General features: G+C 42.3%; 1 protein-coding gene across 6 annotated transcripts; it reads left to right on the top strand.

Moving 5' to 3' along the window:
* The first annotated feature begins 21,775 nt into the window (after positions 1-21,775).
* On the top strand, positions 21,776-27,984 carry LOC100273231 (lipid phosphate phosphatase 3). 6 transcript variants are annotated; one of them, XM_008669284.4, is made up of 10 exons: positions 21,841-22,160; positions 22,329-22,397; positions 24,970-25,040; positions 25,152-25,370; positions 25,467-25,554; positions 25,631-25,740; positions 25,841-25,934; positions 27,008-27,196; positions 27,305-27,364; positions 27,452-27,984. In XM_008669284.4, the coding sequence occupies exons 4-10, from the start codon at positions 25,158-25,160 to the stop codon at positions 27,628-27,630; spliced, it is 933 nt and encodes a 310-aa protein (XP_008667506.1). In that variant the 5' UTR covers positions 21,841-22,160; positions 22,329-22,397; positions 24,970-25,040; positions 25,152-25,157; the 3' UTR covers positions 27,631-27,984. The 6 variants fall into 6 exon arrangements, with proteins under 6 accessions (NP_001141145.1, XP_008667507.1, XP_008667506.1 ...); XM_008669286.4 differs by having other exon boundaries at positions 22,307-22,397; NM_001147673.1 differs by lacking the exon at positions 24,970-25,040 and having other exon boundaries at positions 21,776-22,160; positions 27,452-27,942.

Genomic DNA, 27,984 nt, shown 5'->3' with positions numbered 1-27,984 from the left:
GTGTGTGTTCAAATCTATAGTCCTATAAATTTTTGAATAATTTTTTAGTTCAAGTCTCGAGCGAGCGCCAGAAAGAGGACACCAAATTGTCTGGTGTGCACCGGACAGTCCGGAGGTATTTATAGCGGCGGCTAACGAACTCAGCAGCTTCGGGTTTTCGGCAGGCAAGAGCACCGGACTGTCCGGTGTGCACCGGATAGTCTAACGACAGCAACAACGGTAACCTCTAACTCAGAACTGCCGTCTGACGGCCCAAAACGGTAACCTGACAGTGCACCGGACATACACTGTAAAGTGTCCGCTGTGCACCGGACAAGCATTATTCACTGTCCGGTGCACCAACCGACAAACAACTTTTGCACATCTACTCTAATGGCTATTTGAGTGGTTGAGGGCTATAAATACCCTTTAACTAGCACATCAAAGACACAAAATCTACACCAAAGTGATATACATCATGTGCAATAACTCCCAATCTTCCAAAGCCATACAAACGTCGAATTAGATCATTTCGATAGATTAGAAGCTTAGCGTTTGTTCTAGAGTGTTGCATTCTCTTGTGCTCTTGATTTGAATTTTCACTCTCGCTCTCGTCGTGGCACAACCACCCACCATGCCTACGAGGTATTTAGTCATGAGAACGCGAGCAGGATCCCGCTGCCACCATCCACACATGTCATTCAGGACTTTTAGATGCTCAGGGTAAAGGTTTGGAACATGTTTAAACAACTATCCATTTAAACCAGGTCTACCTATAATCTATGTGATGTATACAAACTGTACCAATGCATATGCATTTTCAGATAACATTTGAGTTGTTCTAGTGAGCTACTTGCCGATGCTGAATACGTACAAAACAGTAAAAAGAGAATTTTTCGACAACTTATGCTATCGGAAATAAGACTTATGTCGTCGGATATAGGTTTGTTTTCAATGGTTTAGGCTTTATTTCTGATGGCATGAGTCTATCGGTTATAAAAGATCAGAAATAACCTTATTTCCAATGGCCACCGTCGGAAATAGTTTACGCTAGATGAACGTTAGTGATCGTCGAAGTTAAAACTGGCTAACGGCCCTGACGGCGTCCAATGGACCCCATTGAAAGGGAAATAGGGTTATCCTTTTCCTACAAATAATTTTGGTGGTTGAATGTGAGAGCACCTAGAGGGGGGTGAATAGGTGATCCTGTAAAAACTTAAAACTTAAAGACACAAAACTTGATTAAGAGTTAGCACAATGAAATCAAGTGGCTAAAGGAGAGCTCTTGTGAAACACAATAGACACAGTGAGAACAAGCACAAGAGACACGAGGATTTATCCCGTTGTTCGGCCAAGTATAACACTTGCCTATTCCACGTTGCGGCGTCCCAATGGACTAGAGTTGCACTCAACTCCTCTCAAGTGATCCATTGATCAACTTGAATACCACGGTGTTCTTCTTTCTTTACTCTTTCCCGTTTGCGAGGAATCTCCACAACTTGGAGTCTCTCGCCCTTACAATTAGGATCAAAGTGAAAGCACTAGAGTAAGGGAGGGAAGCAACACACACAAATCCACAGCAATACGCGCACACACAGCCAAGACTTGAGCTCAAATGAATAACACAAGGTTCACCACTAGAACGAAGCTCAAATCACTAAGAATGTCAATCGAGTGCGCAAAGACGGAGTGTGAATGATCAAGAATGCTTAGAGTATGCTTGGTGGTCTCCTCCATGCGCCTATGGGTCCCTTTTATAGCCCCAAGGCAGCTAGGAGCCGTTGAGAGCAATCTAGGAAGGCAATTCTTGCCTTCTGTCGGGTGGCGCACCGGACAGTCCGGTGCACCACCGGACATGCACTGTTCACTGTCCGGTGCGGATTGCTTTCCTGTTTTGGCGCAGCCGACCGTTGAAGATTTGGAGCCGTTGGCGCACCGGACACAGTCCGGTGCACACCGGACAGTCTGGTGCCCCCTTCTGACCGTTGGCTCGGCCACGCGTCACGCGCAGATTGCGCGACCGACCGTTGGCGCGGCCGACCGTTGGCTCACCGGACAGTCCGGTGCACCACCGGACAGTCCGGTAATTTATAGCCGTACACCGCCGTCGAGACCCGAGAGCAGCCTTTTCGCCAAAGCCAACCTGGCGCACCGGACACTGTCCGGTGCACCACCGGACAATCCTGTGCACCCAGACTGAGCAGCAGTTGGCTGTACACAGCCAACTCTTTTTCTTTTGTCTTTTCTCTAATTCTAGCACTTAGACAATTATGTTAGTACACAAAAACCAATGTACTAAGTCTAGAATCATACATTTGTGTTGATTTGCACTTTATCCACCATTTGACATAGTTTAACACTTAAACCATTTGTGTTGGCACTTAATCACCAAAATACTTAGAAATGGCCCAAGGGCACATTTCCCTTTCAATCTCCCCCTTTTTGGTGATTTATGCCAACACAACAAAAACAACTAAAAGAAGTGCAACATCAATGCAATATTGAACAAGAATTGTTTTTGGTTCAAATTTGGCATATTTGGATCATTCTTTGCCACCACTTGGTTTGTTTTTGTAAATCAAACTCAATTTCCTATCTCCAAATCAAATTCACTCGTTGAGTTATAGAGAGAGGCATTCCAATAGAAATTGATCAAAGATTCAAAAACTCCCCCTATCTCCCATAATCAAACATTCTCCCCACAAGAGACCAACTTTTGACAAAAAGAGACACTTAGAGTATTTTGACAAAACAAAAGCTCTAACTCTACTTCTTCAAAATTCTCAAGTGGTAGCTGATCCATTTCTTGCTTTGGCCCTTAATTTCTCCCCCTTTGGCATCAAGCACCAAAACGGGATCATTTATGGCCCTTTAACCCCATTGCCTCACCAAAATCTTCAATTAGGAGTAAAAAGGCAATAAGAGCAAGGAGATGAACTTGGAGTAAGTTACCCTCTCATCGGAGTGCAGTGGAAGTCTTTCATGGTCCAAGTCCACCTTTCCCTTTCAATCCACTGGTGAGACTAAAACAAGTAAACTCAAGTACAAGGTTAGTCTCAAAGTGTCAAGTTGTGGTATGCCTCCCCCTAAATAAGTGCATCACTTGCACATGGACTTGTGAGGTCCGGGGATCCCTTGCACAACTTGAGCACCATACATAAACAACAAATCTCATAAATGCATAAAGTAACTTGATCAAAGGCTTAAAACACATGTATGCTCTAAATCAATCCAAGTTATGCGAATCTAAGACATTTAGCTCACTACGCAGCCTGCAAAAGGTCTTCTCCTCTAAAGGTTTGGTAAAGATATCGGCTAGCTGGTTCTCGGTGCTAACATAAAACACTTCGATATCTCCCTTTTGCTGGTGGTCTCTCAAAAAGTGATGCTGGATGTCAATGTGCTTTGTGCGGCTGTGTTCAACAGGATTATCCGCCATGTGGATAGCACTCTCATTGTCACATAGGAGTGGGACTTTGCTCAGATTGTAGCCAAAGTCCCTGAGGGTTTGCCTCATCCAAAGTAGTTGCACGCAACATTGTCCTGCGGCAACATACTCGGCCTCAGCAGTGGATAGGGCAACGGAAGTTTGTTTCTTAGAGCTCCACGACACCAGGGACCTTCCTAAGAATTGACACGTCCCTGATGTACTCTTCCTATCAACCTTACATCCAGCATAATCGGAGTCTGAATATCCAATCAAGTCAAAGGTAGACCCCTTTGGATACCAGATCCCAAAGCAAGGCGTAGCAACTAAATATCTAAGAATTCGCTTAACGGCCACAAGGTGACACTCCCTTGGATCAGATTGAAATCTAGCACACATGCATATGCTTAGCATAATATCCGGTCTACTAGCACATAAGTAAAGCAAGGAACCTATCATAGACCGGTATGCCTTTTGATCAACGGACTTACCTCCTTTGTTGAGGTCGACGTGTCCGTCAGTTCCCATTGTAGTCTTTGCGGGCTTGGCGTCCTTCATCCCAAATCGCTTGATCAAGTCTTGCGTGTACTTCGTTTGGGAGATGAAGGTGCCGTCCTTGAGTTGCTTCACTTGGAACCCAAGGAAGTAGCTTAACTCGCCCATCATCGACATCTCAAATTTTTTAGTCATAACCCTGCTAAATTCTTCACAAGACTTTTGGTTAGTAGAACCAAATATTATGTCATCGACATAAATTTGGCATACAAATAAGTCACCATCACAAGTCTTAGTGAATAAAGTTGGATCGGCTTTCCCAACCTTGAAAGCATTAGTAATTAAAAAGTCTCTAAGGCATTCATACCATGCTCTTGGGGCTTGCTTAAGTCCATAGAGCGCCTTAGAGAGCTTACATACGTGGTCGAGGTACCGTTCATCCTCAAAGCCAGGGGGTTGCTCTACGTACACCTCCTCCTTGATTGGCCCGTTGAGAAAAGCGCTCTTCACATCCATTTGGAACAACCTGAAAGAATGGTGAGCGGCATATGCTAACAATATGTGAATAGACTCTAGCCTAGCCACAGGAGCAAAAGTCTCCTCAAAGTCCAAACCTGCGACTTGGGCATAACCTTTTGCCACAAGTCTAGCTTTGTTCCTTGTCACCACTCCGTGCTCGTCTTGTTTGTTGTGGAACACCCACTTGGTTCACACAACGTTTTGCTTTGGACGTGGCACCAGGGTCCAAACTTCATTTCGCTTGAAGTTATTGAGCTCTTCCTGCATGGCCAACACCCAGTCCGGATCTAGCAAGGCCTCTTCTACCCTGAAAGGCTCAATAGAAGAGACAAACGAGTAGTGTTCACAAAAAATAACTAATCTAGAGCGAGTAGTTACTCCCTTGCTTATATCACCCAATATCTGATCGATGGGATGATTCCTTTGAATCGTTGCTCGGACTTGAGTTGGAGGGGCTTGAGGTGCTTCTTCCTCCATAGCATGATCATCTTGTGCTCCCCCTTGATTGCACGCCTCTTGATGAACCTGTTCATCAGTTTGAGTTGGGGGATGCACCATTGTTGAGGAAGAAGGTTGATCTTGCTCCTTTTGTTCCTATGGTCGCACATCTCCAATCGCCATGGTGTGTATGGCGGCCGTTGGAACATCTTCTTCATCTACATCATCAAGATCAACTTGCTCTCTTGGAGAGCCATTAGTCTCATCAAATACAACGTCGCTAGAGACTTCAACCAAACCCGATGATTTGTTGAAGACTCTATACGCCTTTGTATTTGAGTCATAACCTAACAAAAACCCTTCTACAGCTTTGGGAGCAAATTTGGAATTCCTACCTTTTTTCACTAGAATGTAGCATTTACTCCCAAATACACGAAAGTATGACACGTTGGGTTTGTTACCGGTTAGGAGTTCGTACGACGTCTTCTTGAGGAGGCGATGAAGGTAGACCCGGTTTATGGCGTGGCAAGCCGTGTTCACGGCTTCCGACCAAAATCGCTCGGGCGTCTTGAACTCTCCAAGCATCGTCCTTGCCATGTCTATGAGTGTCCTGTTCTTCCTCTCTACCACATCGTTTTGCTGTGGTGTGTAGGGAGCGGAGAACTCGTGCTTGATTCCTTTCTCCTCAAGGTACTCCTCCACTTGAAGGTTCTTGAACTCGGACCCGTTGTCGCTCCTTATCTTTTTCACCTTGAGCTCAAATTCATTTTGAGCTCTCCTTAGGAAGCGCTTAAGGGTCCCTTGGGTTTCTGTTTTATCTTGCAAAAAGAATATCCAAGTGAAGCGGGAAAAAATCATCAACTATAACAAGACCATACTTACTTCCCCCGATGCTGAGGTAGGCGACGGGTCCGAAGAGGTCCATATGAAGTAACTCCAAAGGTCTTGATGTGGTCATCACATTTTTGCTATGATTAGTACTTCCCACCTGTTTACCTGCTTGACGAGCTGCACAAGGTCTATCTTTTTCGAAAGTTACATTTGTTAGACCTAACACATGTTCTCCCTTTAGAAGTTTGTGAAGGTTCTTCATCCCCACATGTGCTAGACGGCGATGCCACAGCTAGCCCATGCTAGTCTTAGCAATTAAGCATGCATCTAGATCGGCCTCCTCCTTTGCAAAATCAACTAAATAGAGTTTGCCATCTAGTACACCCTTAAAAGCTAATGAACCATCACTCCTTCTAAAGACAAACATATCTACATTTGTGAATAAGCAATTATAACCCATATTACAAAGTTGACTAACGGACAACAAGTTATACCAGAGCGACTCAACTAAAAACACATTAGAAATGGAGTGCTCGGATGAAATAGCAATCTTTCCTAGTCCTTTAACCTTGCCTTGATTCCCGTCATCGAATATGATTGAATCTTGGGAATCTTTGTTCTTGACGTAGGAGGTGAACATCTTCTTCTCCCCCGTCATGTGGTTTGTGCATCCGCTGTCGATAATCCAGCTTGAGCCCCCGGATGCATAAACCTGCAAGGCAATTTAGGCTTGGGTTTTAGGTACCCAACTCTTGTTGGGTCCTACAAGGTTAGTAACAATAGCCTTAGGGACCCAAATGCAAGTTTTATCTCCCTTGCATTTTGCCCCTAATTTCCTAGCAATCACTTTCTTATTCTTCCTACAAATTGCAAAAGAAGCATTGCAAGCATGATAAATTGTAGAATGTTCATTACTTGGTTTTCTAGGTACATGAACAACATTTCTCTTAGGCATATCTCTACCATGCACAAAGGAAGAACTTGAAGCAAACATGGCATTTGAATCATAAGCATTACAACTCCTATCATGATGAACATTTCTAGAAAATTTTCTATCATAAATAAATGCATGATTCTTTTGACTACTATTAGCCATAGGAGCCTTTCCCTTTTCCTTGTTGAAAATGGGAGCTCTTTGGCTTGTTAAGTTCTTGGCTTCCCTCTTAAAGCCAAGCCCATCCTTAATTGAGGGGTGTCTACCAATGGTGTAGGCATCCCTTGCAAATTTTAGTTTGTCAAATTCATTCTTGCTAGTCTTAAATTGGGCATTAAGACTAGCCACTTCATCATTTAATTTGGAAATGGAAATTAAGTGTTCACTACAGGCATCAACATTAAAATCCTTACACCTATTGCAAATCACAACATGTTCTACACAAGAGTTTGATTTATTTGCTATTTCTAACTTAGTATTTAAATCAACATTAATACTCTTTAAGCTAGAAATAGATTCATGGCATGTAGATAATTCACATGAAAGCATTTCATTTCTTTTAACTTCTAAAGCAAGAGAATTTTGTGCACTAACAAATTTATCATGCTCTTCATATAAAAGATCCTCTTGCTTCTCTAACAATCTATTCTTCTCATTCAAAGCATCAATTAATTCATTGATCTTATCAATTTTAGTTCTATCTAAACCTTTGAATAAGCTTGCGTAGTCTACTTCATCATCACTAGACTCATCATCACTAGAAGAAGCATATGTAATAGTACTTCGAGTATTTACCTTCTTTTCCTTTGCCATGAGGCATGTGTGATACTCATTGGGGAAGAGAGCCGACTTGTTGAAGGCTGAGGCGGCGAGTCCTTCGTTGTCGGAGTCAGACGAGGAGCAATCTGAATCCCACTCCTTTCCAAGGTGTGCCTCGCCCTTCGCCTTTTTGTAGGTCTTCTTCTTTTCCCACTTTCCGCTCTTTCCTTGTTCCTGGTCACTATCATTGTCGGGACAGTTAGCAATAAAGTGACCAATCTTACCACACTTGAAGCAGGAGCGCTTTCCCTTCGTCTTGCTCTTGTTGGGATGCTCCTTGCGACCTTTGAGCGCCGTCCTGAAGCGCTTGATGATGAGGGCCATTTCGTCCTCATTTAGCCTGGCCGCCTCAACTTGTGCCACCTTGCTAGGTAGCGCCTCCCTGCTACTTGTTGCTTTGAGAGCAACAGTTTGAGGCTCGTAGATCGGCATTGGGCCATTCAATGCATCATCATTCGCCCGCTTACGAACTTCCCGAGTATTTCCTCGGGCGTCATCTTGATGTACCTAGGATTCTCACGAATAGAGTTTACAAGATGAGGATCAAGGACAGTGAAGGACCTTAGCATAAGTCGGACGACGTCATGGTCCATCCATCTCGTGCTTCCATAGCTTCTTATCTTGTTGACCAGGGTCTTGAGCCTATTGTACGTTTGAGTTGGATCCTCTCCCCTGATCATCACAAACCTTCCTAGTTCGCCTTCCACCAACTCCATCTTGGTGAGCATGGTGGCGTCGTTCCCCTCATGCGAGATCTTGAGGGTGTCCTAAATCTGCTTGGCGTTGTCCAAGCCGCTCACCTTATTGTATTCTTCCCTGCACAAGGATGCTAAAAGAACAGTAGTAGCTTGTGCATTTTTATGGATTTGTTCATTGATAAACATGGAGTTATCCTAACTATCAAATCGCATTCCATTTTCTACTATCTCCCATATACTTGGATGAAGAGAGAACAAGTGGATACACATTTTGTGACTCCAAATCCGTAGTCCTCTCCATCAAAGTGTGGAGATTTACCAAGTGGAATGGAAAGCAAATGAGCATTGGAATTATGCGGAATACGAGAATAATCGAAAGAAAAGTTCAAGTTAACCATTTTCTTTTTCTCCTCGTATTCGTCGTCCTTTTGAGAAGAGGAAGATTCGTCGCTGTCATAGTAGACAATCTTCTTGATGCGTCTCTTCTTCTTTCCATCCTTCTTCTTTTGACTTGAGCCCGAGTCAGTGGGCTTGTCGTCTTTTGGCTCATTGATGAAGGATTCCTTTTCCTTGTCGTTGATCACCATCCCCTTTCCCTTAGGATCCATCTCTTCGGGCGATTAGTCTCTTTTGTGAAGAGAACGGCTCTGATACCAATTGAGAGCACCTAGAGGGGGCTGAATAGGTGATCTTGTAAAAACTTAAAACTTAAAGACACAAAACTTGATTAAGAGTTAGCACAATGAAATCAAGTGGCTAAAGGAGAGCTCTTGTGAAACACAATAGACACAGTGAGAACAAGCACAAGAGACACGAGGATTTATCCCGTGGTTCGGCCAAGTATAACACTTGCCTATTCCACGTTGTGGCGTCCCAATGGACGAGAGTTGCACTCAACTCCTCTCAAGTGATCCAATGATCAACTTGAATACCACGGTGTTCTTCTTTCTTTACTCTTTCCCATTTGCGAGGAATCTCCACAACTTGGAGTCTCTCGCCCTTACAATTATGATCAAAGTGAAAGCACTAGAGTAAGGGAGGGAAGCAACACACACAAATCCACAGCAATACGCACACACACAGCCAAGACTTGAGCTCAAATGAATAACACAAGGTTCACCACTAGAACGGAGCTCAAATCACTAAGAATGTCAATCGAGTGCGCAAAGATGGAGTGTGAATGATCAAGAATGCTTAGAGTATGCTTGGTGGTCTCCTCCATGCGCCTATGGGTCCCTTTTATAGCCCCAAGGCAGCTAGGAGCCGTTGAGAGCAATCTAGGAAGGCAATTCTTACCTCCTGTCGGGTGGCGCACCGGACATTCCGGTGCACCACCAGACAGGCATTGTTCACTGTCTGGTGCGGATTGCTTTCCTGTTTTGGCGCAGCCGACCGTTGAAGATTTGGAGCTGTTGGCGCACCGGACACTGTCCGGTGCACACTGGACAGTCCGGTGCCCCCTTCTGACCGTTGGCTCGGCCACGCGTCACGCGCAGATTGCGCGGCCGACCGTTGGCTCACCGGACAGTCCGGTGATTTATAGCCGTACGCCGCCGTCGAGACCCGAGAGCAGCCTTTTCGCTAGAGCCAGCCTGGCGCACCAGACACTGTTCGGTGCACCCAAACTGAGCATCAGTTGGTTGTACACAGCCAACTCTTTTTCTTTTGTCTTTTCTCTGATTCTAGCACTTAGACAATTATGTTAGTACACAAAAACCAATGTACTAAGTCTAGAATCATACCTTTGTGTTGATTTGCACTTTATCCACCATTTGACATAGTTTAACACTTAAACCATTTGTGTTGGCACTTAATCACCAAAATACTTAGAAATGGTCCAAGGGCACATTTCCCTTTCAGAATGCCCAACACAAATATATGGACTAACTAGTTTGCTCTAGAATACATGTTCTACAGGTGCACAAGGTTCAACACAAACCAATAAATATTCAAGTTAGGGACCCAATTCAAAAGGAGCAAAAAGGACTTGAGTGTGCTGTGGTCAGGCGCACCAGACTGTCCGGTGTGCCACCGGACAGTGTCCGGTGCACCAGGACCGTACAGGGTCCAACCAGCCACTCCCGGGAAAACTTGGGCGCGCTCCGCTATAATTCACCGGACTGTTCGGTGTGCCAGTGGGTAACGACTATCCAGCGCGCAACGGTCGACTCTGACGAGTGAACTGTGCAGCACAGTACCGCGTTAGAAGTCAGAGCAGCAAGTCAGTGGGGCACCAGACTGTCTGGTGCTGCAAGAGGACAAAGCCCCCAACGTTCGACTGGGCTCCAGACCCTAACGATTGGGTGACGTGGCGGTGCATCGGACAGCCTACAGTGCCTGTCCGGTGGCGCACCGGACTGTCCGGTGCGCCCATCGCCAGCAGCCTCCCCAATGGCTACTTTGGTGGTTGAGGGCTAAAAATACCCCCAACCACCACAACTCCAAGCATCCAAGATTTCTGAGTATCACATTCAATACAAGAGCTCTAGCATTCACTCCTAGACACAATTCAAAAGATCAAAGCCTCTCCAAGTCCCAAATTCATCTCAAACACTTAGTGACTTGTGAGAGAGCGATTTCATGTTCTTTTGAGCTCTTGCCTCTTGGATTGCCTTTCTTCTTTCTCATTCTTGTTCTCAAGTGATGTGTAATCAAAGCAAGAGACACCAAATGTGTGGCGGTCCTTGCGGGGTCTTAGTGACCTGATTAATTAAGGGAAAGGCTCACTCGGTCTAAGTGACCATTTGAGAGAGGGAAAGGGTTGGAATAGACCCGGTCTTTGTGACCTCCTCAACGGGGACTAGGTTCTTTGGAACTGAACCTCGGTAAAACAAATCACCGTGTTCATTCGCTTGATTTCCATTTGATTTGTTTTCCCCTCTCTCCCGGACTTGATTTAAGTTCTAACGCTAACCCCGGCTTGTAGTGTGTGTTTAAAGTTATAAATTTCAGATTACGCCTATTCACACCCCTCTAGGCGACTTTCAATTGGTATCGGAGCCCGGTGCTTCTTTAGAGTCTAACAACTCAAAGTGATGTCGGGAGATCACGCCAAGAGGGAGATCGTGACCGGCGACAAGCACGCAAGCTCGAGGAGAACCCTTTCAAGGGAGTCCAGCCACAAGCATAAGGAGGAATCCTCTTCCTCCACCAAGATGCATCGGAAGGGTGACAAGAAGAAGAAGATGAAGAAGGTGGTCTACTACGAGACCGACTCTTCGTCACCCTCCACATCATCAAGCTCCGACTCGTCCGTCGCTTCTAAGCGTCATGAGCGCAAGAAGTATAGTAAGATGCCCCTACGCTATCCTCGTATTTCAAAGCGCACTCCATTACTTTCCGTTCCCTTAGACAAACCACCATATTTTGATGGTGAAGATTATTGTATGTGGAGTGATAAAATAAGGCAACATCTAACCTCACTCCACGAAAGCATATGGGACATAGTTGAATTTGGAGCGCAGGTACCACAGGTAGGGGACAAGGACTACGACTCAGACGAGGCCGCCCAAATTCGGCACTTTAATTCCCAATCCACATCTATACTCCTTGCCTCCTTGTGTTGAGAGGAGTATAACAAGGTGCAACGGTTAAAGAGCGCCAAAGAAATTTGGGACATCCTGAAGACCGCGCACGAAGGGGACGAGGTGACCAAGATCACCAAGCGAGAGACGATCAAGGGGGAGCTCAGTCGATTCATCCTCAACAAAGGAGAAGAGCCGCAAGCAATGTACAACCGCTAAAGACAATGGTGAACCAAGTGCGCAACCTCGGGAGCACCAAGTGGGATGACCATGAAATGGTCAAGGTTATTCTTAGATCACTTGTTTTTCGTAATCCCACTCAAGTGCAACTAATTCGTGGAGACCCTAGATATAAACAGATGTCTCCCGAGGAAGTAATTGGCAAGTTTGTGAGCTTTGAGCTAATGATCAAAGACTCCAAACATATTGTCAACTTGAAGCAAGGTGCTACCTCCACACCCAAGGTGCAACCCGTCGGATTCAAAGCGACGGAGGAAGAAAAGAGGGAGTCTACATCAAGTAGGCTTCCCATCGACGCCTCCAAGCTCGACAACGAGGAAATAGCGCTCATCATCAAGAGTTTTCGCCAAATCCTCAAGCAAAGGAGGGGGAAAGACTACAAACCCCGCTCCAAGAGGGTGTGCTATAAATGTGGTAAGCCCAGTCATTTTATTGCTAAATGTCCAATGTCTAGTGATAGTGGCAGGGGCGAGGACAAGAAGGGGAAGAAGAAGGAAAAGAAGAGGTACTACAAGAAGAAGGGCGGCGATGCCACGTGTGTCGGGAATGGGACTCCGATGAGAGCTCCACCGACTCCTCCTTCGACGAGGACGCCGCCAACATCACCGTCAACAAGGGCCTCCTCTTCCCCCAACATCGGCCACAAATGTTTCATGGCCTAGGACGGCAAAAAGAAGAAGGTACAATCTAGAACCACCCCCAAGTATACAACATCTAGTGATCTACTCACTCTTTTTGCCAACCTTAACATGCAACAAAAAGAAAAATTAAATGAACTCATAGGAGCTATTCATGAGAAGGATGAACTCTTGGATAGCCAAGAGGAACTCCTTATTAAAGAAAATAAAAAACATGTTAAAGTAAAAATGCTTATGCTCAGGAAGTAGAGAAATGTGAAAATTTATCTAAGGAGCTTAGTATTTGCCATGATACAATTTCTAGCCTTAGAGATGAAAATGCTAGTATAATTTCTAAGGTTAAAGATTTAAATATTTACAATGATTCCATTTCCTATCTTAAAAATGAAAATGTCATATTAAAATCTAAGATAGATGAATTAATTATTTGCAAACCCTCTACATCTACTGTCAAACATGTTTCTATTTGTAGTAGATGTAGAGATGCTAATGTTGATGCTATAAATGATCACCTTGCTCTAATTAAACAACAAAATGATCATATAGCTCAATTAACTACTAAAATCAATGAGCATGAAATTGAAAATGAGAAGTTTAAATTTGCTAGAAGCATGCTCTATAATGGGAGACGCCATGGCATTAAGGATGGCATTGGTTTCCAACAGGGAAGCAATATAATGTCAAGCTTAATGCCCCTAAGAAACTGTCTAATTTTGTAAAGGGCAAAGCTCCCATGGTTCAGGATAATGAGGGTTACATTTTATATCCTGCTAATTATCCTGAGCACAAGATTAGGAGAATTCATGCTAGGAAACTCATAATAATTCTCACCATGCTTTTATGTATAAAAATGAGGCTTCTAGCTCTAGGCATTCTACTCATGTTAAAATGCCTAAAAAGAAAACTCCTGCTGCATCAAATGAGCCTAACGTTTCATTTAAGACTTTTGATGCATCATATGTTTTAACTAACAAATCAGGCAAAGTAGTTGCCAAATATGTTGGGGGCAAATACAAGAGATCCAAAACTTGTGTTTGGGTACCCAAGGTGCTTGTTTCTAACGTGAAAGGACCCAAGACTGTTTGGGTACCTAAGAACAAGGCCTAAATTGTTTTGCAGGTTTATGCATCCGGGGGCTCAAGTTGGATAATCGATAGCGAGTGCACAAACCACATGACAGGGGAGAAAAGAATGTTCTCCTCCTACAAGAAAAATGAAGATCCCCAATGAGCTATCACATTCGAGGATGGAAATCAAGGTTTGGTCAAAGGTTTGGGTAAAATTGTTATATCCCCTGACCATTCTATTTCCAATGTTTTTTTGTAGATTCTTTAGATTACAACTTGCTTTCTGTTTCTCAATTATGCAAAATGGGCTACAATTGTCTTTTTACAGATGTAGGTGTTACTGTCTTTAGAAGAAGTGACTATTCAATAGCATTTAAGGGAGTGTTAGAGGGTCAGCTATATTTAGTTGATTTTAATGAAAACACAGCTGAACTCAACACTTGTTTAATTGCTAAGACTAATATGGGTTGACTCTGGCATCGCCGACTAGCCCATGTTGGAATGAACAATCTTCATAAGCTTCTAAAGGGAGAACACATTTTGGGACTAACAAATGTTCATTTTGAGAAAGACAGGGTTTGTAGTTCATGCCAAGCAAGAAAGCAAGTTGGTGCCCACCATCCACACAAGAACATAATGACGACTGACATGCCGCTCGAGCTACTCCACATGGATTTATTCGCCCCGATCGCTTACATAAGCATCGGCGGGAGTAAGTATTGTCTTGTTATTGTGGATGATTATTCTCGCTTCACTTGGGTATTCTTTTTGCAGGAAAAATCTCAAACCCAAGAGACCTTAAAGGGATTCTTAAGAAGGGCTCAAAACGAGTTCGGATTAAGGATCAAAAAGATAAGAAGCGATAATGGGACGAAGTTCAAGAATTCTCAAATTGAAGGCTTTCTTGAGGATGAGAGCATCAAGCATGAGTTCTCTTCTCCCTACACACCTCAACAAAATGGTGTAGTGGAGAGGAAGAATAGAACTTTACTGGACATGGCAAGGACCATGCTTGATGAATACAAGACACCGGACCGGTTTTGGGCGAAAGCAATCAACACTGCTTGCTACTCCATCAATAGGCTCTACCTTCACTGAATCCTCAAGAAGACATCATATGAACTCCTCACTGGCAAAAAGCCCAATGTTTCATATTTTAGAGTCTTTGGTAGCAAATGTTTTATTCTCGTTAAAAGAGGTAGAAAATCTAAATTTGCTACCAAGGCTGTAGAAGGCTTTTTACTAGGATATGACTCAAACACAAGGTCATATAGAGTCTTCAACAAGTCCACTGGATTAGTTGAGGTTTCTTGTGACATTGTGTTTGATGAGACTAACGACTCTCAAGTAGAGCAAGTTGATCTTGATGAGCTAGATGATGAAGAGGCTCCGTGCGTCGCACTAAGGAACATGTCCATTGGGGATGTGTGTCCTAAGGAATCTGAAGAGCCTACACAAGCACAAGATCAACCGTCATCTTCTAATCAAGCATCTCCACCAACTCAAGATGAGGAACAGGTTCAAAATGATGAAGATGAAGATCAAGACGATGAGACACCTCAAGAGGAGGACAATGATCAAGGGGGAGATAATAATGATAAAGACAAGGAAGATGATCAAGAAATACATGGTCAAAGAATGCCACACCCAAGAGTCAACTAAGCAATTCAACGAGATCACCCCGTCAACTCCATCCTTGGTGATATTCATAAGGGGGTAACCACTAGATCTCGAGTTGCACATTTCTGTGAACATTACTCTTTTGTGTCCTCTATTGAGCCTTACAGGATAGAGGATGCATTAAGAGATCCGGATTGGGTGCTGGCAATGCAAGAGGAACTCAACAACTTCACGAGGAATGAGGTATGGCATTTAGTTCCACGTCCTAATCAAAATGTTGTAGGTACCAAGTGGGTATTCCGCAACAAGCAAGATGAGCATGGTGTGGTGACAAGAAACAAAGCCCGACTTGTGGCCAAAGGTTATTGACAAGTCGAAGGTTTGGATTTTGATGAAACTTATGCACCTGTAGCTAGGCTTGAGTCAATTCGTATATTACTTGCCTATGCTACTTACCATGGCTTTAAGCTCTATCAAATGGACGTGAAAAATTCCTTCCTCAATGGACCAATCAAGGAAGAGTTCTATGTTGAGCAACCTCCCGGCTTTGAAGATAGTGAGTACCCTAACCATGTTTATAAACGCTCAGAGGCGCTTTATGGGCTCAAGCAAGCCCTAAGAGCATGGTATGAATGCCTAAGAGTTTTTCTTATCACTAATGGCTTCAAAGTCGGCAAAGCCGATCCTACACTCTTTACTAAAATTGTTGCAAAAGATTTGTTTGTATGCCAAATTTATGTTGATGATATTATATTTGGGTCTACTAACAAATCAACTTGTGAAGAGTTTAGTAGGATCATGAATCAAAAATTCAAGATGTCAATGATGGGGGAGTTGAAGTATTTTCTAGGATTTCAAATCAAGCAACTCCAAGAGGGCACCTTCATCTGCCAAACCAAGTACATTCAAGACATACTTAAGAAATTTGGCATGAAGGATGGCAAACCCATCAAGACACCCATGGGAACCAATGGGCATCTCGACCTCGACACGGGAGGTAAATCCGTAGATCAAAAGGTATACCGGTCGATGATAGGATCTTTACTCTATTTATGTGCATCTCGACCGAATATTATGCTTTCTGTATACATGTGTGCAAGGTTCCAAGCTGATCCTAAGGAGGTTCACCTTAGGGCCGTGAAAATAATCATGAGATATTTAGTTTACACTCCTAAGTTTGGGATTTGGTACCCCAAGGGATCCACTTTTGATTTAATAGGATATTCCGATGCCGATTGGGCAGGGTGTAAAATTGATAGCAAGAGCACATCAGGGGCTTGTCAGTTTCTAGGGAGATGTCTGGTGTCTTGGGCTTCAAAGAAACAAAACTCGGTAGCTCTTTCCACCGCTGAAGCCGAGTATATTGCCGCAGGCCATTGCTGTGCGCAATTACTTTGGATGAGGCAAACCCTCAGGGACTATGGCTACAAATTAAGCGAAGTCCTCTCCTATGTGACAATGAGAGTGCAATCCACATGGCGGATAATCCCGTTGAACGCAGCTGCACTAAGCACATAGACATTCGGTATCACTTTTTGAGAGATCACCAACAATGGGGGATATCGAAATTGCTTATGTTAGCACCAAAGAACAATTAGCCGATATCTTTACCAAGCCTTTAGATGAGAAAACCTTTAGCAAACTTAGGAATGAGCTAAATGTTCTTGATTCTCGGAATTTCGATTGAAACATTGCACACATAGCTATTTTATATACCTTTGATCATGTCTCTTTCATTTGGCACATATACATATTTCTTATTTTTCTTATGCCTAAGCTAAGACTAATATGGTTCAATGAGCATCTTTTGTATTAAGTCTTAGATTGAAAGAGAAATAGAGTATTCGGCAAAGACATCGCTTCCACTCAACTCCATCGGTATTATCTACCCTTTGCCTATATTCTGTCATCTCTCTGATTGGTATACTCTTTCACTCACATTTCTTTTATCAATGGGGGAGAAAATATGGAAAAGGGCTGTCAATGTCTCCGTTTTTGGAGATTAATGCCAAAGGGGGAGAAAATATTAAGCCTAAAGCAAAAGGACCGCACCACCAAATTCAAAAAAATTGAAATGAAGATTTATTTGGTTTTCACAAATGGTTATTTTCAATTGGTATCACAAATGAAGCTTTAATTGATATTTTTCGTTGGTATCAATGTCATGACAATATATCAATTGATATCCTTATCTTGAGAAAGCAAAATCTCATTTGGTATTGTGTTAAACTTCAATTGGTATCTTGTTATGACAATCTCTTCAATTGGTATATTCAAAGATATAATTTAAAAAATGGTATCTATAAAACCCTCTTGAAAACTAAGAGGAGAATTTCATTCAGGGGGAGTTTTGTTTAGTCAAAGGAAAAGCATTTGAAACAGGGGGAGAAATTTCAAATCTTGAAAGTGCTTCTTGCAATCTTAATTATATACCTTTGACTATTTGCAAAAGACTTTGAAAAGATTTTCCAAAATGATTTGCAAAAACAAAACAAGTGGTGCAAATGTGGTCCAAAATATTAAATAAAAGAAAGCAATCCATTCATATCTAGTGAAATTATCAAATTGGTTTAATTCTAAGTAACCTATGCACTTACCTTATGCAAACTAGTTCATTTCTGCACTTTATATATTTGATTTGGTTTGTGTTGGCATCAATCACCAAAAAGGGGGAGATTTAAAGGAAAATAGAGTTAACCTTTTCCCGCAATTAATTTTGGTGGTTGAATGCCCAACACAAATATATGGACTAACTAGTTTGCTCTAGAATATATGTTCTACAGGTGCATATAGGTTCAACACAAACCAATAAATATTCAAGTTAGGGATCAAATACAAAGGAGCAAAAGATACCAGAGTGCGCTGAGGAACGGCGCACCGGACAGTCCGGTGCACCAGGACCGTACAACTCAAACCAGCCACTCTCGGGTTTCCGCAGGCGCACTCCGCTATAATTCACCGGACTGTCCGGTGAGTCAGCGGGCAACGGCTATCTGCGCGCAACGGTCGACTCTGCAAAGGCTACAGTGCGTAAACAGTGCACGACAAAAGTCAGAGCAGAAGTCAGAGGCGCACCAGACAGTGTCCAGTGTGGCACCGAACTGTCCGGTGCCACAAGAAGACAACGATGCCAATGGTCGACTGCTCCCGAACCCCAACGGTTGGGTGATGTGGCGGTGCACCGGACAGCCTACAGTGCCTGACCGGTGGCGCACCGGACTGTCCGGTGCGCCCATCGACAGCAGCCTTCCCCAACGACCATTTAGTGGTTGAGGCCTATAAATACCCCCAACCACCACCACACCAAGCACCCAAGCATTCTGAACATTGCATTCAATACAAGAGCAATAGACTCCACTCCAAGACACAATCAAAGCGATCGATCCACACAAAGTCCCTAAATCAACTCTAGTGCATTAGGACTTGTGAGAGGATCTCTTGTGTTCCTCTGTTGCTCTTGTTTGCTTGGCTTGGCCTTCTTTTTCTTTTCAATTCTTACTCTCAAGTGCTTTGTAAGCAAGTCAAGAGACACCAATTGTGTGGTGGTCCTTGCGAGGTCTAAGTGACCTGTGAGATTAAGGAAGAGGGCTCACTCGGTCTAAGTGACCGTTTGAGAGAGGGAAAGGGTTGAAAGAGACCCGGTCTTTGTGACCACCTCAATGGGGACTAGGTTCTTTAGAACCGAACGTCGGTAAAACAAATCACCATGTTCACTCGCTTTATTTCTTGGTTGATTTGTTTTCCCCTCTCTCCCGGACTTGATTTAAGTTCTAACGCTAACCCCGACTTATAGTGTGTGTTTAAAGTTGTAAATTTCAGATTCCGCCTATTCACCCCCTCTAGGCGACTTTCAGCACCGAACTGTCCGGTGCCGCAAGAGGACAAAGCCCCCAACGATCGACCGAGCTCCAGACCCTAACGGTTGGGTGACGTGGCGTCGCACCGGACAGCCTACAGTGCCTGTCCGGTGGCGCACCGGACTGTCCAGTGCGCCCATCGCCAGCAGCCTCCCCAACGGCTACTTTGGTGGTTAAGGCTACCCCGAACCACCACAACTCCAAGCATCCAAGATTTCTGAGTACCACATTCGATACAAGAGCTCTAGCATTCACTCCTAGACACAATTCAAAAGTTCAAAGCCTCTCCAAGTCCCAAATTCATCTCAAACACTTAGTGACTTGTGAGAGAGTGATTTCGTGTTCTTTTGAGCTCTTGCCTCTTGGATAGCCTTTCTTCTTTCTCATTCTTGTTCTCAAGTGACGTGTGATCAAAGCAAGAGATACCAAGTGTGTGGTGGTCCTTGCGGGGTCTTAGTGACCCAATTGATTAAGGGAAAGGCTCACTCGATCTAAGTGACCGTTTGAGAGAGGTAAAGGGTTGGAATAGACCCGGTCTTTGTGACCTCCTCAACGGGGACTAGGTTCTTTGGAACCGAACCTCGGTAAAACAAATCACCATGTTCATTTGCTTGATTTCCATTTGATTTGTTCCCCACTTCCCCCCCTCTCCCGGACTTGATTTAAGTTCTAACGCTAACCCCGACTTGTAGTGTGTGTTTAAAGTTGTAAATTTCAGATTACGCCTATTCACCCGCCTCTAGGCGACTTTCACCCATAAACTAATTTTCGAGGGCTACAAAGTAGGCCGTCAGAAATAACAGAATTATTTCCGAGGGCTACTATGGAGACTGTCAGAAATAAGCTAGCTGTCAGAAATAAATAATAGTTGGGAGGTCAATTTGGTCTATGTTTTTTTGTTTATTCCCACAATTCAAAATATATCACAATTTATACATATCATAATAGTAACATATATCCACATTCACATACAAATTAACTCACATCCACATTCACATAGAAATTTTAGTCAATTTTTACGTTTTGATAATGGTGAAAACGGAAACAATAATTTCGGTTATCGGGTATTGTTTTTGGAATTTTATTAAAATGTAGGGCTAAACGAAAATGATTATAAAAAATACGAAACGAAATCAGTAGAAAAAATAAAAAATATAAAAAAATGGTTTGAGTTTTTTTCGCCAGTTTTTCAAAATTACAATATTTATTCGATATTTTATTTTGGTAATGAATTCATTATTTTTTGGAAAAATATTAAATCCAAATTGATCTATGTAAATTCATAATAATTTTTTCTTAACTCAGAAAAATACAAAACTAATTTTATTATTTTCCTAAAATTAAGATCTATCTAATGGTATGTAATTTAGAGCTATTTGAAACTTGTATGACTCTTATTTATAGTTTTTTAGCAATTACTACTCTTGATACATATATTCGTAATTTGCACGAGAACTTGAGAATAAAGAACTAGGAGGACACCAATTATACTGATTATATCAAGTAATAGGAGTACAATTAGAAGATAAGGATCATCTCATTATACACATCTTGATTCTATAGTCATAAGCTACTAGACTTGATAGTGTTTTATTTGAATACATGATAATGATTTTGTTATTGTATTACATTGTTTTATATTGATTGTGGTCTTCTACCTTATATTAAAATGTCTTATAAATTATTATTTATATGATGACGGGTCAGTTATATGACTAGTTCTACGCTCTATAGTTTGATGTATGGTATTGTCGCATGATTTTTTTATGGTTATCAATGTATTTTCAATTGGATAGTTTGTTCTGTAAGGTATTATGTTGTGACTTTTCTTACTATATATGTATGTGTGCACAAATGCTTGGCACTTGTATTTGGGAGATATTGTTTTAATGCTTTATGAGATATACATTAGTCCTTCAAGAATTTGTGAATATTTATATATTATCATTAATTTCTGTGTGGACGTATGGCTTGCGTGAATTTTTTAAGTTAATTGAGGATATAAAGTGATTTGTACCGATCATATTTGGATTACGACGATAACTGATGTACTTTCCATACTAAATTTTCATTTCGGATATTTCTGAATTGTCGATGCCGTGTTTGTTTCTAGAGTTATCATTTTCAATTTTCGAGAAAAAAAATATAAAAATTAAAACACTTTTAATGTTTATCGACTGTTCTCATCCTACCTTTTTGAGATGCTCTACGGAGCTACTTGCCAATCCTCGTGGAGGATATGATAACTAGTAATGATATACATATAAGCTTGACGTGGCAAACAATAAACAAAGTTGTTGGGGGTACTGATTTTCTAAGCGTTGGAAAGATACGGAGAGAAAATGAGATTGTGTATGAGCTTTCCGCAATTTATTAACCAGGAAGTCAAGTCATTGAGTAGTGTCCTTGTCTACCTATTTCTAGATCATACCATTAAAAAAAGAAGAGAAAAAGCAAAATACATACAAATTCCTGGCCTAGTCGATACGCCATCTAAAGTTTTGATACCCGTTTACGACAAGCACATGACATGACACATTGAGTATTCTTTTTTTTTTGTTTAAAGAAAAGAATTTGAAACAGAGATCAAGGAGTGGGGAGGTTGCAATGCAAGGGGGCTCTGACACCCGTGGCGCGTGGTTACCTACCGCTACCGGCAAGCGTGATTATCATTGACAGACTGGGGCGACGCCTCCTGAGTCCTGACGCCTGTTCAAATAAAATCGAATTCAAATGTTCACTACCACCCATCCCGAAAGAGCCCCAGCCCGCAGGGAGTCAAGTAGTCAACCGTTCTGCCCGCTCCCCCTCACACAAAAGGCAAACCACCCGCCACCGTCGGCAGACGGCAACTACTTTCATTTCGTCGTCGTCGCCCGCCCCCACCCGCTCCTCCACTCCACCACCACCGGACAGATACGGATGTCTCCGCCCGCACATCCACTTCACAAACGAAAACCCGCAGCAAACGCTAGCAGCGGCGGCGCCGGCAGTTGGTAGCCGCGACCGAGACACGGCGGGTGACCTGCCCCGCCGCAGTCGGGGTGTATGTATTACCACCGCCAGAATTCCAGGTACCCGTTCTTGATTTGAACCCATGTCGGAGTAGGCGTAAATTGAGTTAGTTAGCACGGACGCTTCACTTTCTTTATTATTGTTTCCTACCATTTTTCCTTTATGTCCCTCTCTCTCTCTCTCTCTCTCTCTCTCTGCCTCTTAGCTTGTTTCACGCATTCTGGTAGGAGACGAGGATCGAGGAGGCACCGATCCGTAGCGGCGATATCGTAGAGCCGCTGGTCTCACGCCGCACCGTGAGTTCTTCGTTCCTGTTCCTTCCCTTCCCTTCCTCCGCTTCCGCGAAAGCTGAACATCACTTTCCCCCCCTTTTTCTTGCTAAAGTTATCTGAAGCCATTGTTCTTTGTAATTCTATACGGTTCCGGCCATGGAATCATTTGATTTCCTCCCTGCTATGTCCCATTTGGTAGACAGTAGACTAGTGGTACTATCTCGGACTCCCACCATGAGTATCCTTGGGTGACTCTAGTTTAGGGATAGGTCTCTTTTCAGATAATTAGGGTGATTTTGGGTGCAACTTCAATTCCGCTCAGCTTGTGTCGCTACTCTAACAAATTACCTCGCATACTAGAAAGAAGTTTTTCATCCTTTTGCTGATAGCCTGATATATTCTTTGCTGTATGTGGATGTGGACGTGGATGTGATTTTCAAGTGGATGGCATGGGTCCTTTGGCTCTAGATATTTTTCTAAGTTTTGTCTGGGGGTAACATAAATAATACAGACACGATTAGATAATTCAGTCCACCTGGACTGTGGTTTGAGACTTCGATGTCACTAGCCACTCCTAGGTCACTATCCACCTGTACTGTAATTGCCGGGAAACAACAAGACTACCGGGCAACTACTACTAGTCGAGGCCAATAAATTTGAGTGGAACTCTTGACCCACTCGATCAAATTCGAGGGAAACCCTCCCCCCAACAGAAAGGAGATTCGAGGTAATCTGCCGCCTACTGTCTTATGAAAGAAAAACTGGGTATAATCCGCGTGCTCACAGTATAGGCATACTTTGTTTTGGTGACAACTGGTAGCCAGTGTCAGCCTGTAACAGCTTGCGATTTTGAAGTTCTCAGTAGCTTTGTGCTGTTGTCAACTGCCTTTGGTTTAAGTGTTGTCAAACCATTTCGCTGTGTTCATTGTCGGGCACCACTTTACTAGTTAACCTAGTTGATTTAATAAATCGGATGAGAAGCATTGGATGCAGTTTTTAATGATCTGTAGCCGGACCAGTTGATGTGAGGCTTGCCCAATTGTGTTTGGAACTAGTTTGATTGAAGCATACGTACATATCTTTTGTTTCAATGTCAATAGATAGCTGGTGTCAGTGAATACCCAACTAACAATCTTTACTGCCAATTGGCGCGAATTCCTGTTTGTGGAACCATTCTTAACTGTCCAGTATTAAATTAGTAGAAGTTAATCTAGTTGACTTAGTGGATCCAGTGAAAAGCTTGGCTTTATACTATTTTTCAAGGACCTGTACTTGAGTTTGCTGTGCCAGAGATTTGTCTGTTAGTTCTTTTGAAGTTCCAGAAACTTCTGTTCACCCACCTGCGCTGTCTTTCCAAATTAGGAGGTATGAGAAAATCATGATTCCATGTTAGTTAGCTAACTTAACTTTGCTGGCTTGCTGTTCATCTATGTTTCTGTTCAGTTGACCTTTTAGTAATTCAGTCTTTGCAGTTTCTTACTGATAAGATTGCTAGATTTTCTGTGGTTCCTTTTTCTGTCTTTTTTTTGCTTGCCTCTGGCAAATAAGTTACACATGCTTCTTTTTCGAGTCTATAAATCCATCATGCTTCTGGTGGCATTCTTGCTTCTTTTAGTTTTAGTTTCTTTTAACCGAATGATATTTGTGAAATTATTTGAATATTTTTTTCTGAGCCTGAGATCTTAGTTAATGATATTTATGATCTCATGTGGTCCTTATTTCTTAAGGAAATGACAGGCTTGGATATATGTGTGGAACTGCTGATTATCTGTCTATTTCCAGATGTGTCAGTTGATTGCAATCTTGCTTTTGGTCCCTGAGTTTGTGTAAACTTGAAAAATTGTCTCTGTTGTCTGCTTGGTCATCTTGAACCCTTATTCTTGGACAGTAGACCAGAATGATCACACCATTTTAATTTCATAATTGTAATTTATTAGATTACCTGCATTCTGTTACACTCGTCTGCTATTTTGTTCACTCCTCAAATGATAAATGAGATTGCCACTTTTCACCAACATCCTATAGGTTGAACTCGCACAATTATTAGAAACTGTCAAATGTCATGGTTACTCGGATTTTTCTGTTTCTGAACATATTACCTTTTCCTAGTATGGAAAATACAATTTGATACTGTCAACCTGCTCCAGTCAGTGTAGTTTTTACTAATATTCAACTAGCCTTGTTTACCCGACTGATGTTTGAAGTTGATACTGTCTTCTAGTGGTAGGCTTATGTACTTGTCAATCAAGATTGATCCTCTTTCTGCTGTTGAATTTGGCTCTGTATATCATGAAATGTTCATGTCAGTTTTCTTAGCATGGTTGATAGTTTGTTTGTATGACTCCAGTGTTTTCCTGTATCCCTGCACATATTTGAAGTTTCTTTAAATCATGAAGAAAGGCTATCAGCATGTTTTTTCCCACCAAAGCTTATACCTTTTATTTTAATTTAGAACTGTTCTCATGGAAATACCTTGGTCCAGGTCTATGCATTAATGATATCATTAAATACATTGTGTTTCTGTAATTATTCTACCGCCATAACTCATAGGAGATGCTAAATTGTCACTGTTAATGTCCATGCTACATACTAACAGAACCTGAGGACTATCTTTACATGCTATATACTAATGGAACCTGAAAACTATGTTTGCACCCTGTACGAAAGGTAATCATGACTAGTAACATTGATCTTGCAGTGCTGTGAAGCCCTTGAGAACTGAATTGCAGCTGTTATTGTAACTCTGGATTTTCTCTCTTACTCTCTTTGTTTTTGTAGGAGACAATGGCAGACCAGTTAGGGTCTTACACTATTAGATCCCATGGAATGATATTGGCAAGGTTGCACATGTATGACTGGATAATACTTCTCCTCCTTGCTGTCATAGACGGGCTGTTGAATATAATTGAACCATTTCACCGTTTTGTTGGGAAAGACATGATGACTGACTTGAGATATCCTATGAAGGGCAATACAGTGCCATTTTGGGCTGTTCCAGTATGTCCTGGTATCCTTATCTTTCAGTATGTTTTGATCCTGTTACATCCATGCAAAAGTTCTTGTGTTATTCTTAGCTGTTTTTCTTATTTGTAGCTGATTGGAATTATACTGCCTTGGGCCATCTTTGTTGGGATTTACTTCAAAAAGAAGAATTTTTATGATTTGCACCATGGCATACTGGGTATTATACATATTTATGATCCCTTCAATATGTTGATTAGTACAAGAGAAACACATCTGAAATGGAAATTTTGTAGGGATTCTATACTCAGTGCTGATAACTGCAGTGATTACTGATGCAATTAAGGATGGTGTTGGACGGCCTCGTCCAGATTTTTTCTGGCGCTGTTTCCCTAATGGAAATGATGTAAGATGAAAATAAAAACTTATATTCCTGTAGCAAGTTCATGTTGGTATGTATATGGTTCAAAATTGCATAAAATCTGGCTAATTACATTATCTTTAAGGTTTATGATAACATTACTACTGGTGTTATATGCAATGGAGTGAAGAGCGTAATCAAGGAAGGCCACAAGAGCTTTCCCAGTGGACACAGTTCATGTAAGTAATGTCATAACCACATAAGTACTCAAATAGTCTGTAACCACGTATGTTCTTTGTTATATTGATCCCTTTGGTACACTTGTTGCCCAACTATGGACAACTTTACAGTTGGAAAACCTATATGCTTTTCAAAGTTAATTGCTACCTGTGCATATTCAATACAATTAGATTGGTCTACTACAATTTGATGATATGTCTAAAATACCATTGCAAGGTCATACTTGAGGAAATAGATTCTTTCAGCACTGGTCGTCTTTTTTTTTTGGGAGAAAAGGAAATGGGTCTACCTTTGGGGTGTGTGCTATGTGGTATGCCTTGGGCATGCTAGTTCTAATCATAAGAGGAAGTGGATGTCTTTGTGGGGTGGGTGCTAGTTGCTAAGACCTCAGTTGGGCATGATGACAATCTGCATTGTGGACAGTATTTGTGGCTTTGCATGATTCTGCATTGGTGATAGGGACAAGAGAGTTGCAAACAAGTGGTGTGCTGTCAGTGAGACTATCTGTGCTGTCTGCTACTTTGTGCCTGAGAAGTTAGGCCACAGGAGTGACAAAGTAATTCCAAACAATGATTCTCTTGTGTCTTGCCTGCCATGTTCTATGGTAATACTGAATGCCACAGACGTCACCTCAAAATTGGCCATATCTCAACTGCCTTGCTGAAAAATCTAAGCACAGTTTAGTAACCCTGAATTTAGCGTCCCCTCTAGATTTTACTGGAAGTTTACTGTCTCTTAGGTACTGAAAATTCAGAGCCTTATAAGTGATTTAATCATTTTGTACACATGTTTCTGGGAGCTGAAAACTGGTGTATGTTTGAGCTACCTTGGGGCAAGCTGCATGAGTCAAAGTAGTGGAGTGAGTGAATTTAGATTGTAGGCCTATGTGCATGATGAGCAGATCTACCGTTTACTCTCTTTTTCACGTAATTACATGAACTTTTGTAATATTCCCAATACTCTGTAAATTATTAATGAAGCTAACTTTCAACTCGGTACCTCATTTTTTTTTACATTGTGATGGCTCTATCATCTAAAGTTTGTGTTGTCATTGCCTATTACACTACTTCAGGGTCTTTTGCTGGTCTAGGCTTCCTTGCATGGTACTTAGCTGGGAAACTCACAGCCTTTGACCGCAAAGGGCATATTGCGAAGCTATGCATTGTGTTCCTGCCTCTCCTTACTGCCGCACTTGTGGCTGTTTCTCGAGTGGACGACTACTGGCATCATTGGCAAGATGTATTTGCAGGGGGTCTTATAGGTCCGTAAAATTTTGATAGATCTTTTCAAAAGAGAATGCAGATTTTTCTAGATGTTCTGAACATACATAATTGATCATATTTCTCGTCATGGCCACTTGGTTTTGCAGGTCTTACAGTTGCTTCGTTTTGCTACCTACAGTTTTTCCCATATCCTTTCGATGGCGATGGTACATACTATTCACTTTTTTTACTAACTATTGAGTTCTCAGGTTATGTTCAACATGTCACAGAATATTGCACAATCTACTTTTCAGCTTTGTGGCCTCACGCATACGCGGTCCGGTTAGCCGAGGAGGGGAACAGCAGAAATGCGAACTCATACAGCGTGAGACCAACCGAAATCGAAACAGTCGATATTCCTGGGCACGGTGGGATCATCACCCTAAGAGATACTCTAAACGATGTGGAGTCTGGCAGTGCCAGGAGATTGTGAGATGGGTCTGCAGGTGTGGAGATTGATGTCTCAGATACCATGGGAGTTGCTTGCATATGTGTACAGGTAGATCTATTGTAGAGCTGTTGACTGCTGCCACCGTGATAGGGGAGGGTTGTTTAGACGGGCCTGGCAGTAAATTTACTTGGTAGGGTGCTGTTTCTTCTGAGAACCTTTGGCTTTTGTTTGTATATATGCTCTTATCAAAGTGTTGAGTTCAGAGTTGTGGTTAAAGTTTGTTTGCTGACACTCTTTGTAACCAGTTTGGTCGCTGCATTCAGCAACTATGATCTGATCAGATGTTGCCCAGTCTACTGTTGTTCTTATATTAAGCGTGAAATTCATTTGTCACCA

The sequence above is a fragment of the Zea mays genome, chromosome 2 (genome assembly GCF_902167145.1).
Source record: "Zea mays cultivar B73 chromosome 2, Zm-B73-REFERENCE-NAM-5.0, whole genome shotgun sequence".
NCBI lineage: Eukaryota > Viridiplantae > Streptophyta > Magnoliopsida > Poales > Poaceae > Zea > Zea mays.
The sequence above is the reverse complement of the archived record's forward strand: the minus strand, read 5'-3'. Positions and strand labels throughout refer to the sequence as shown.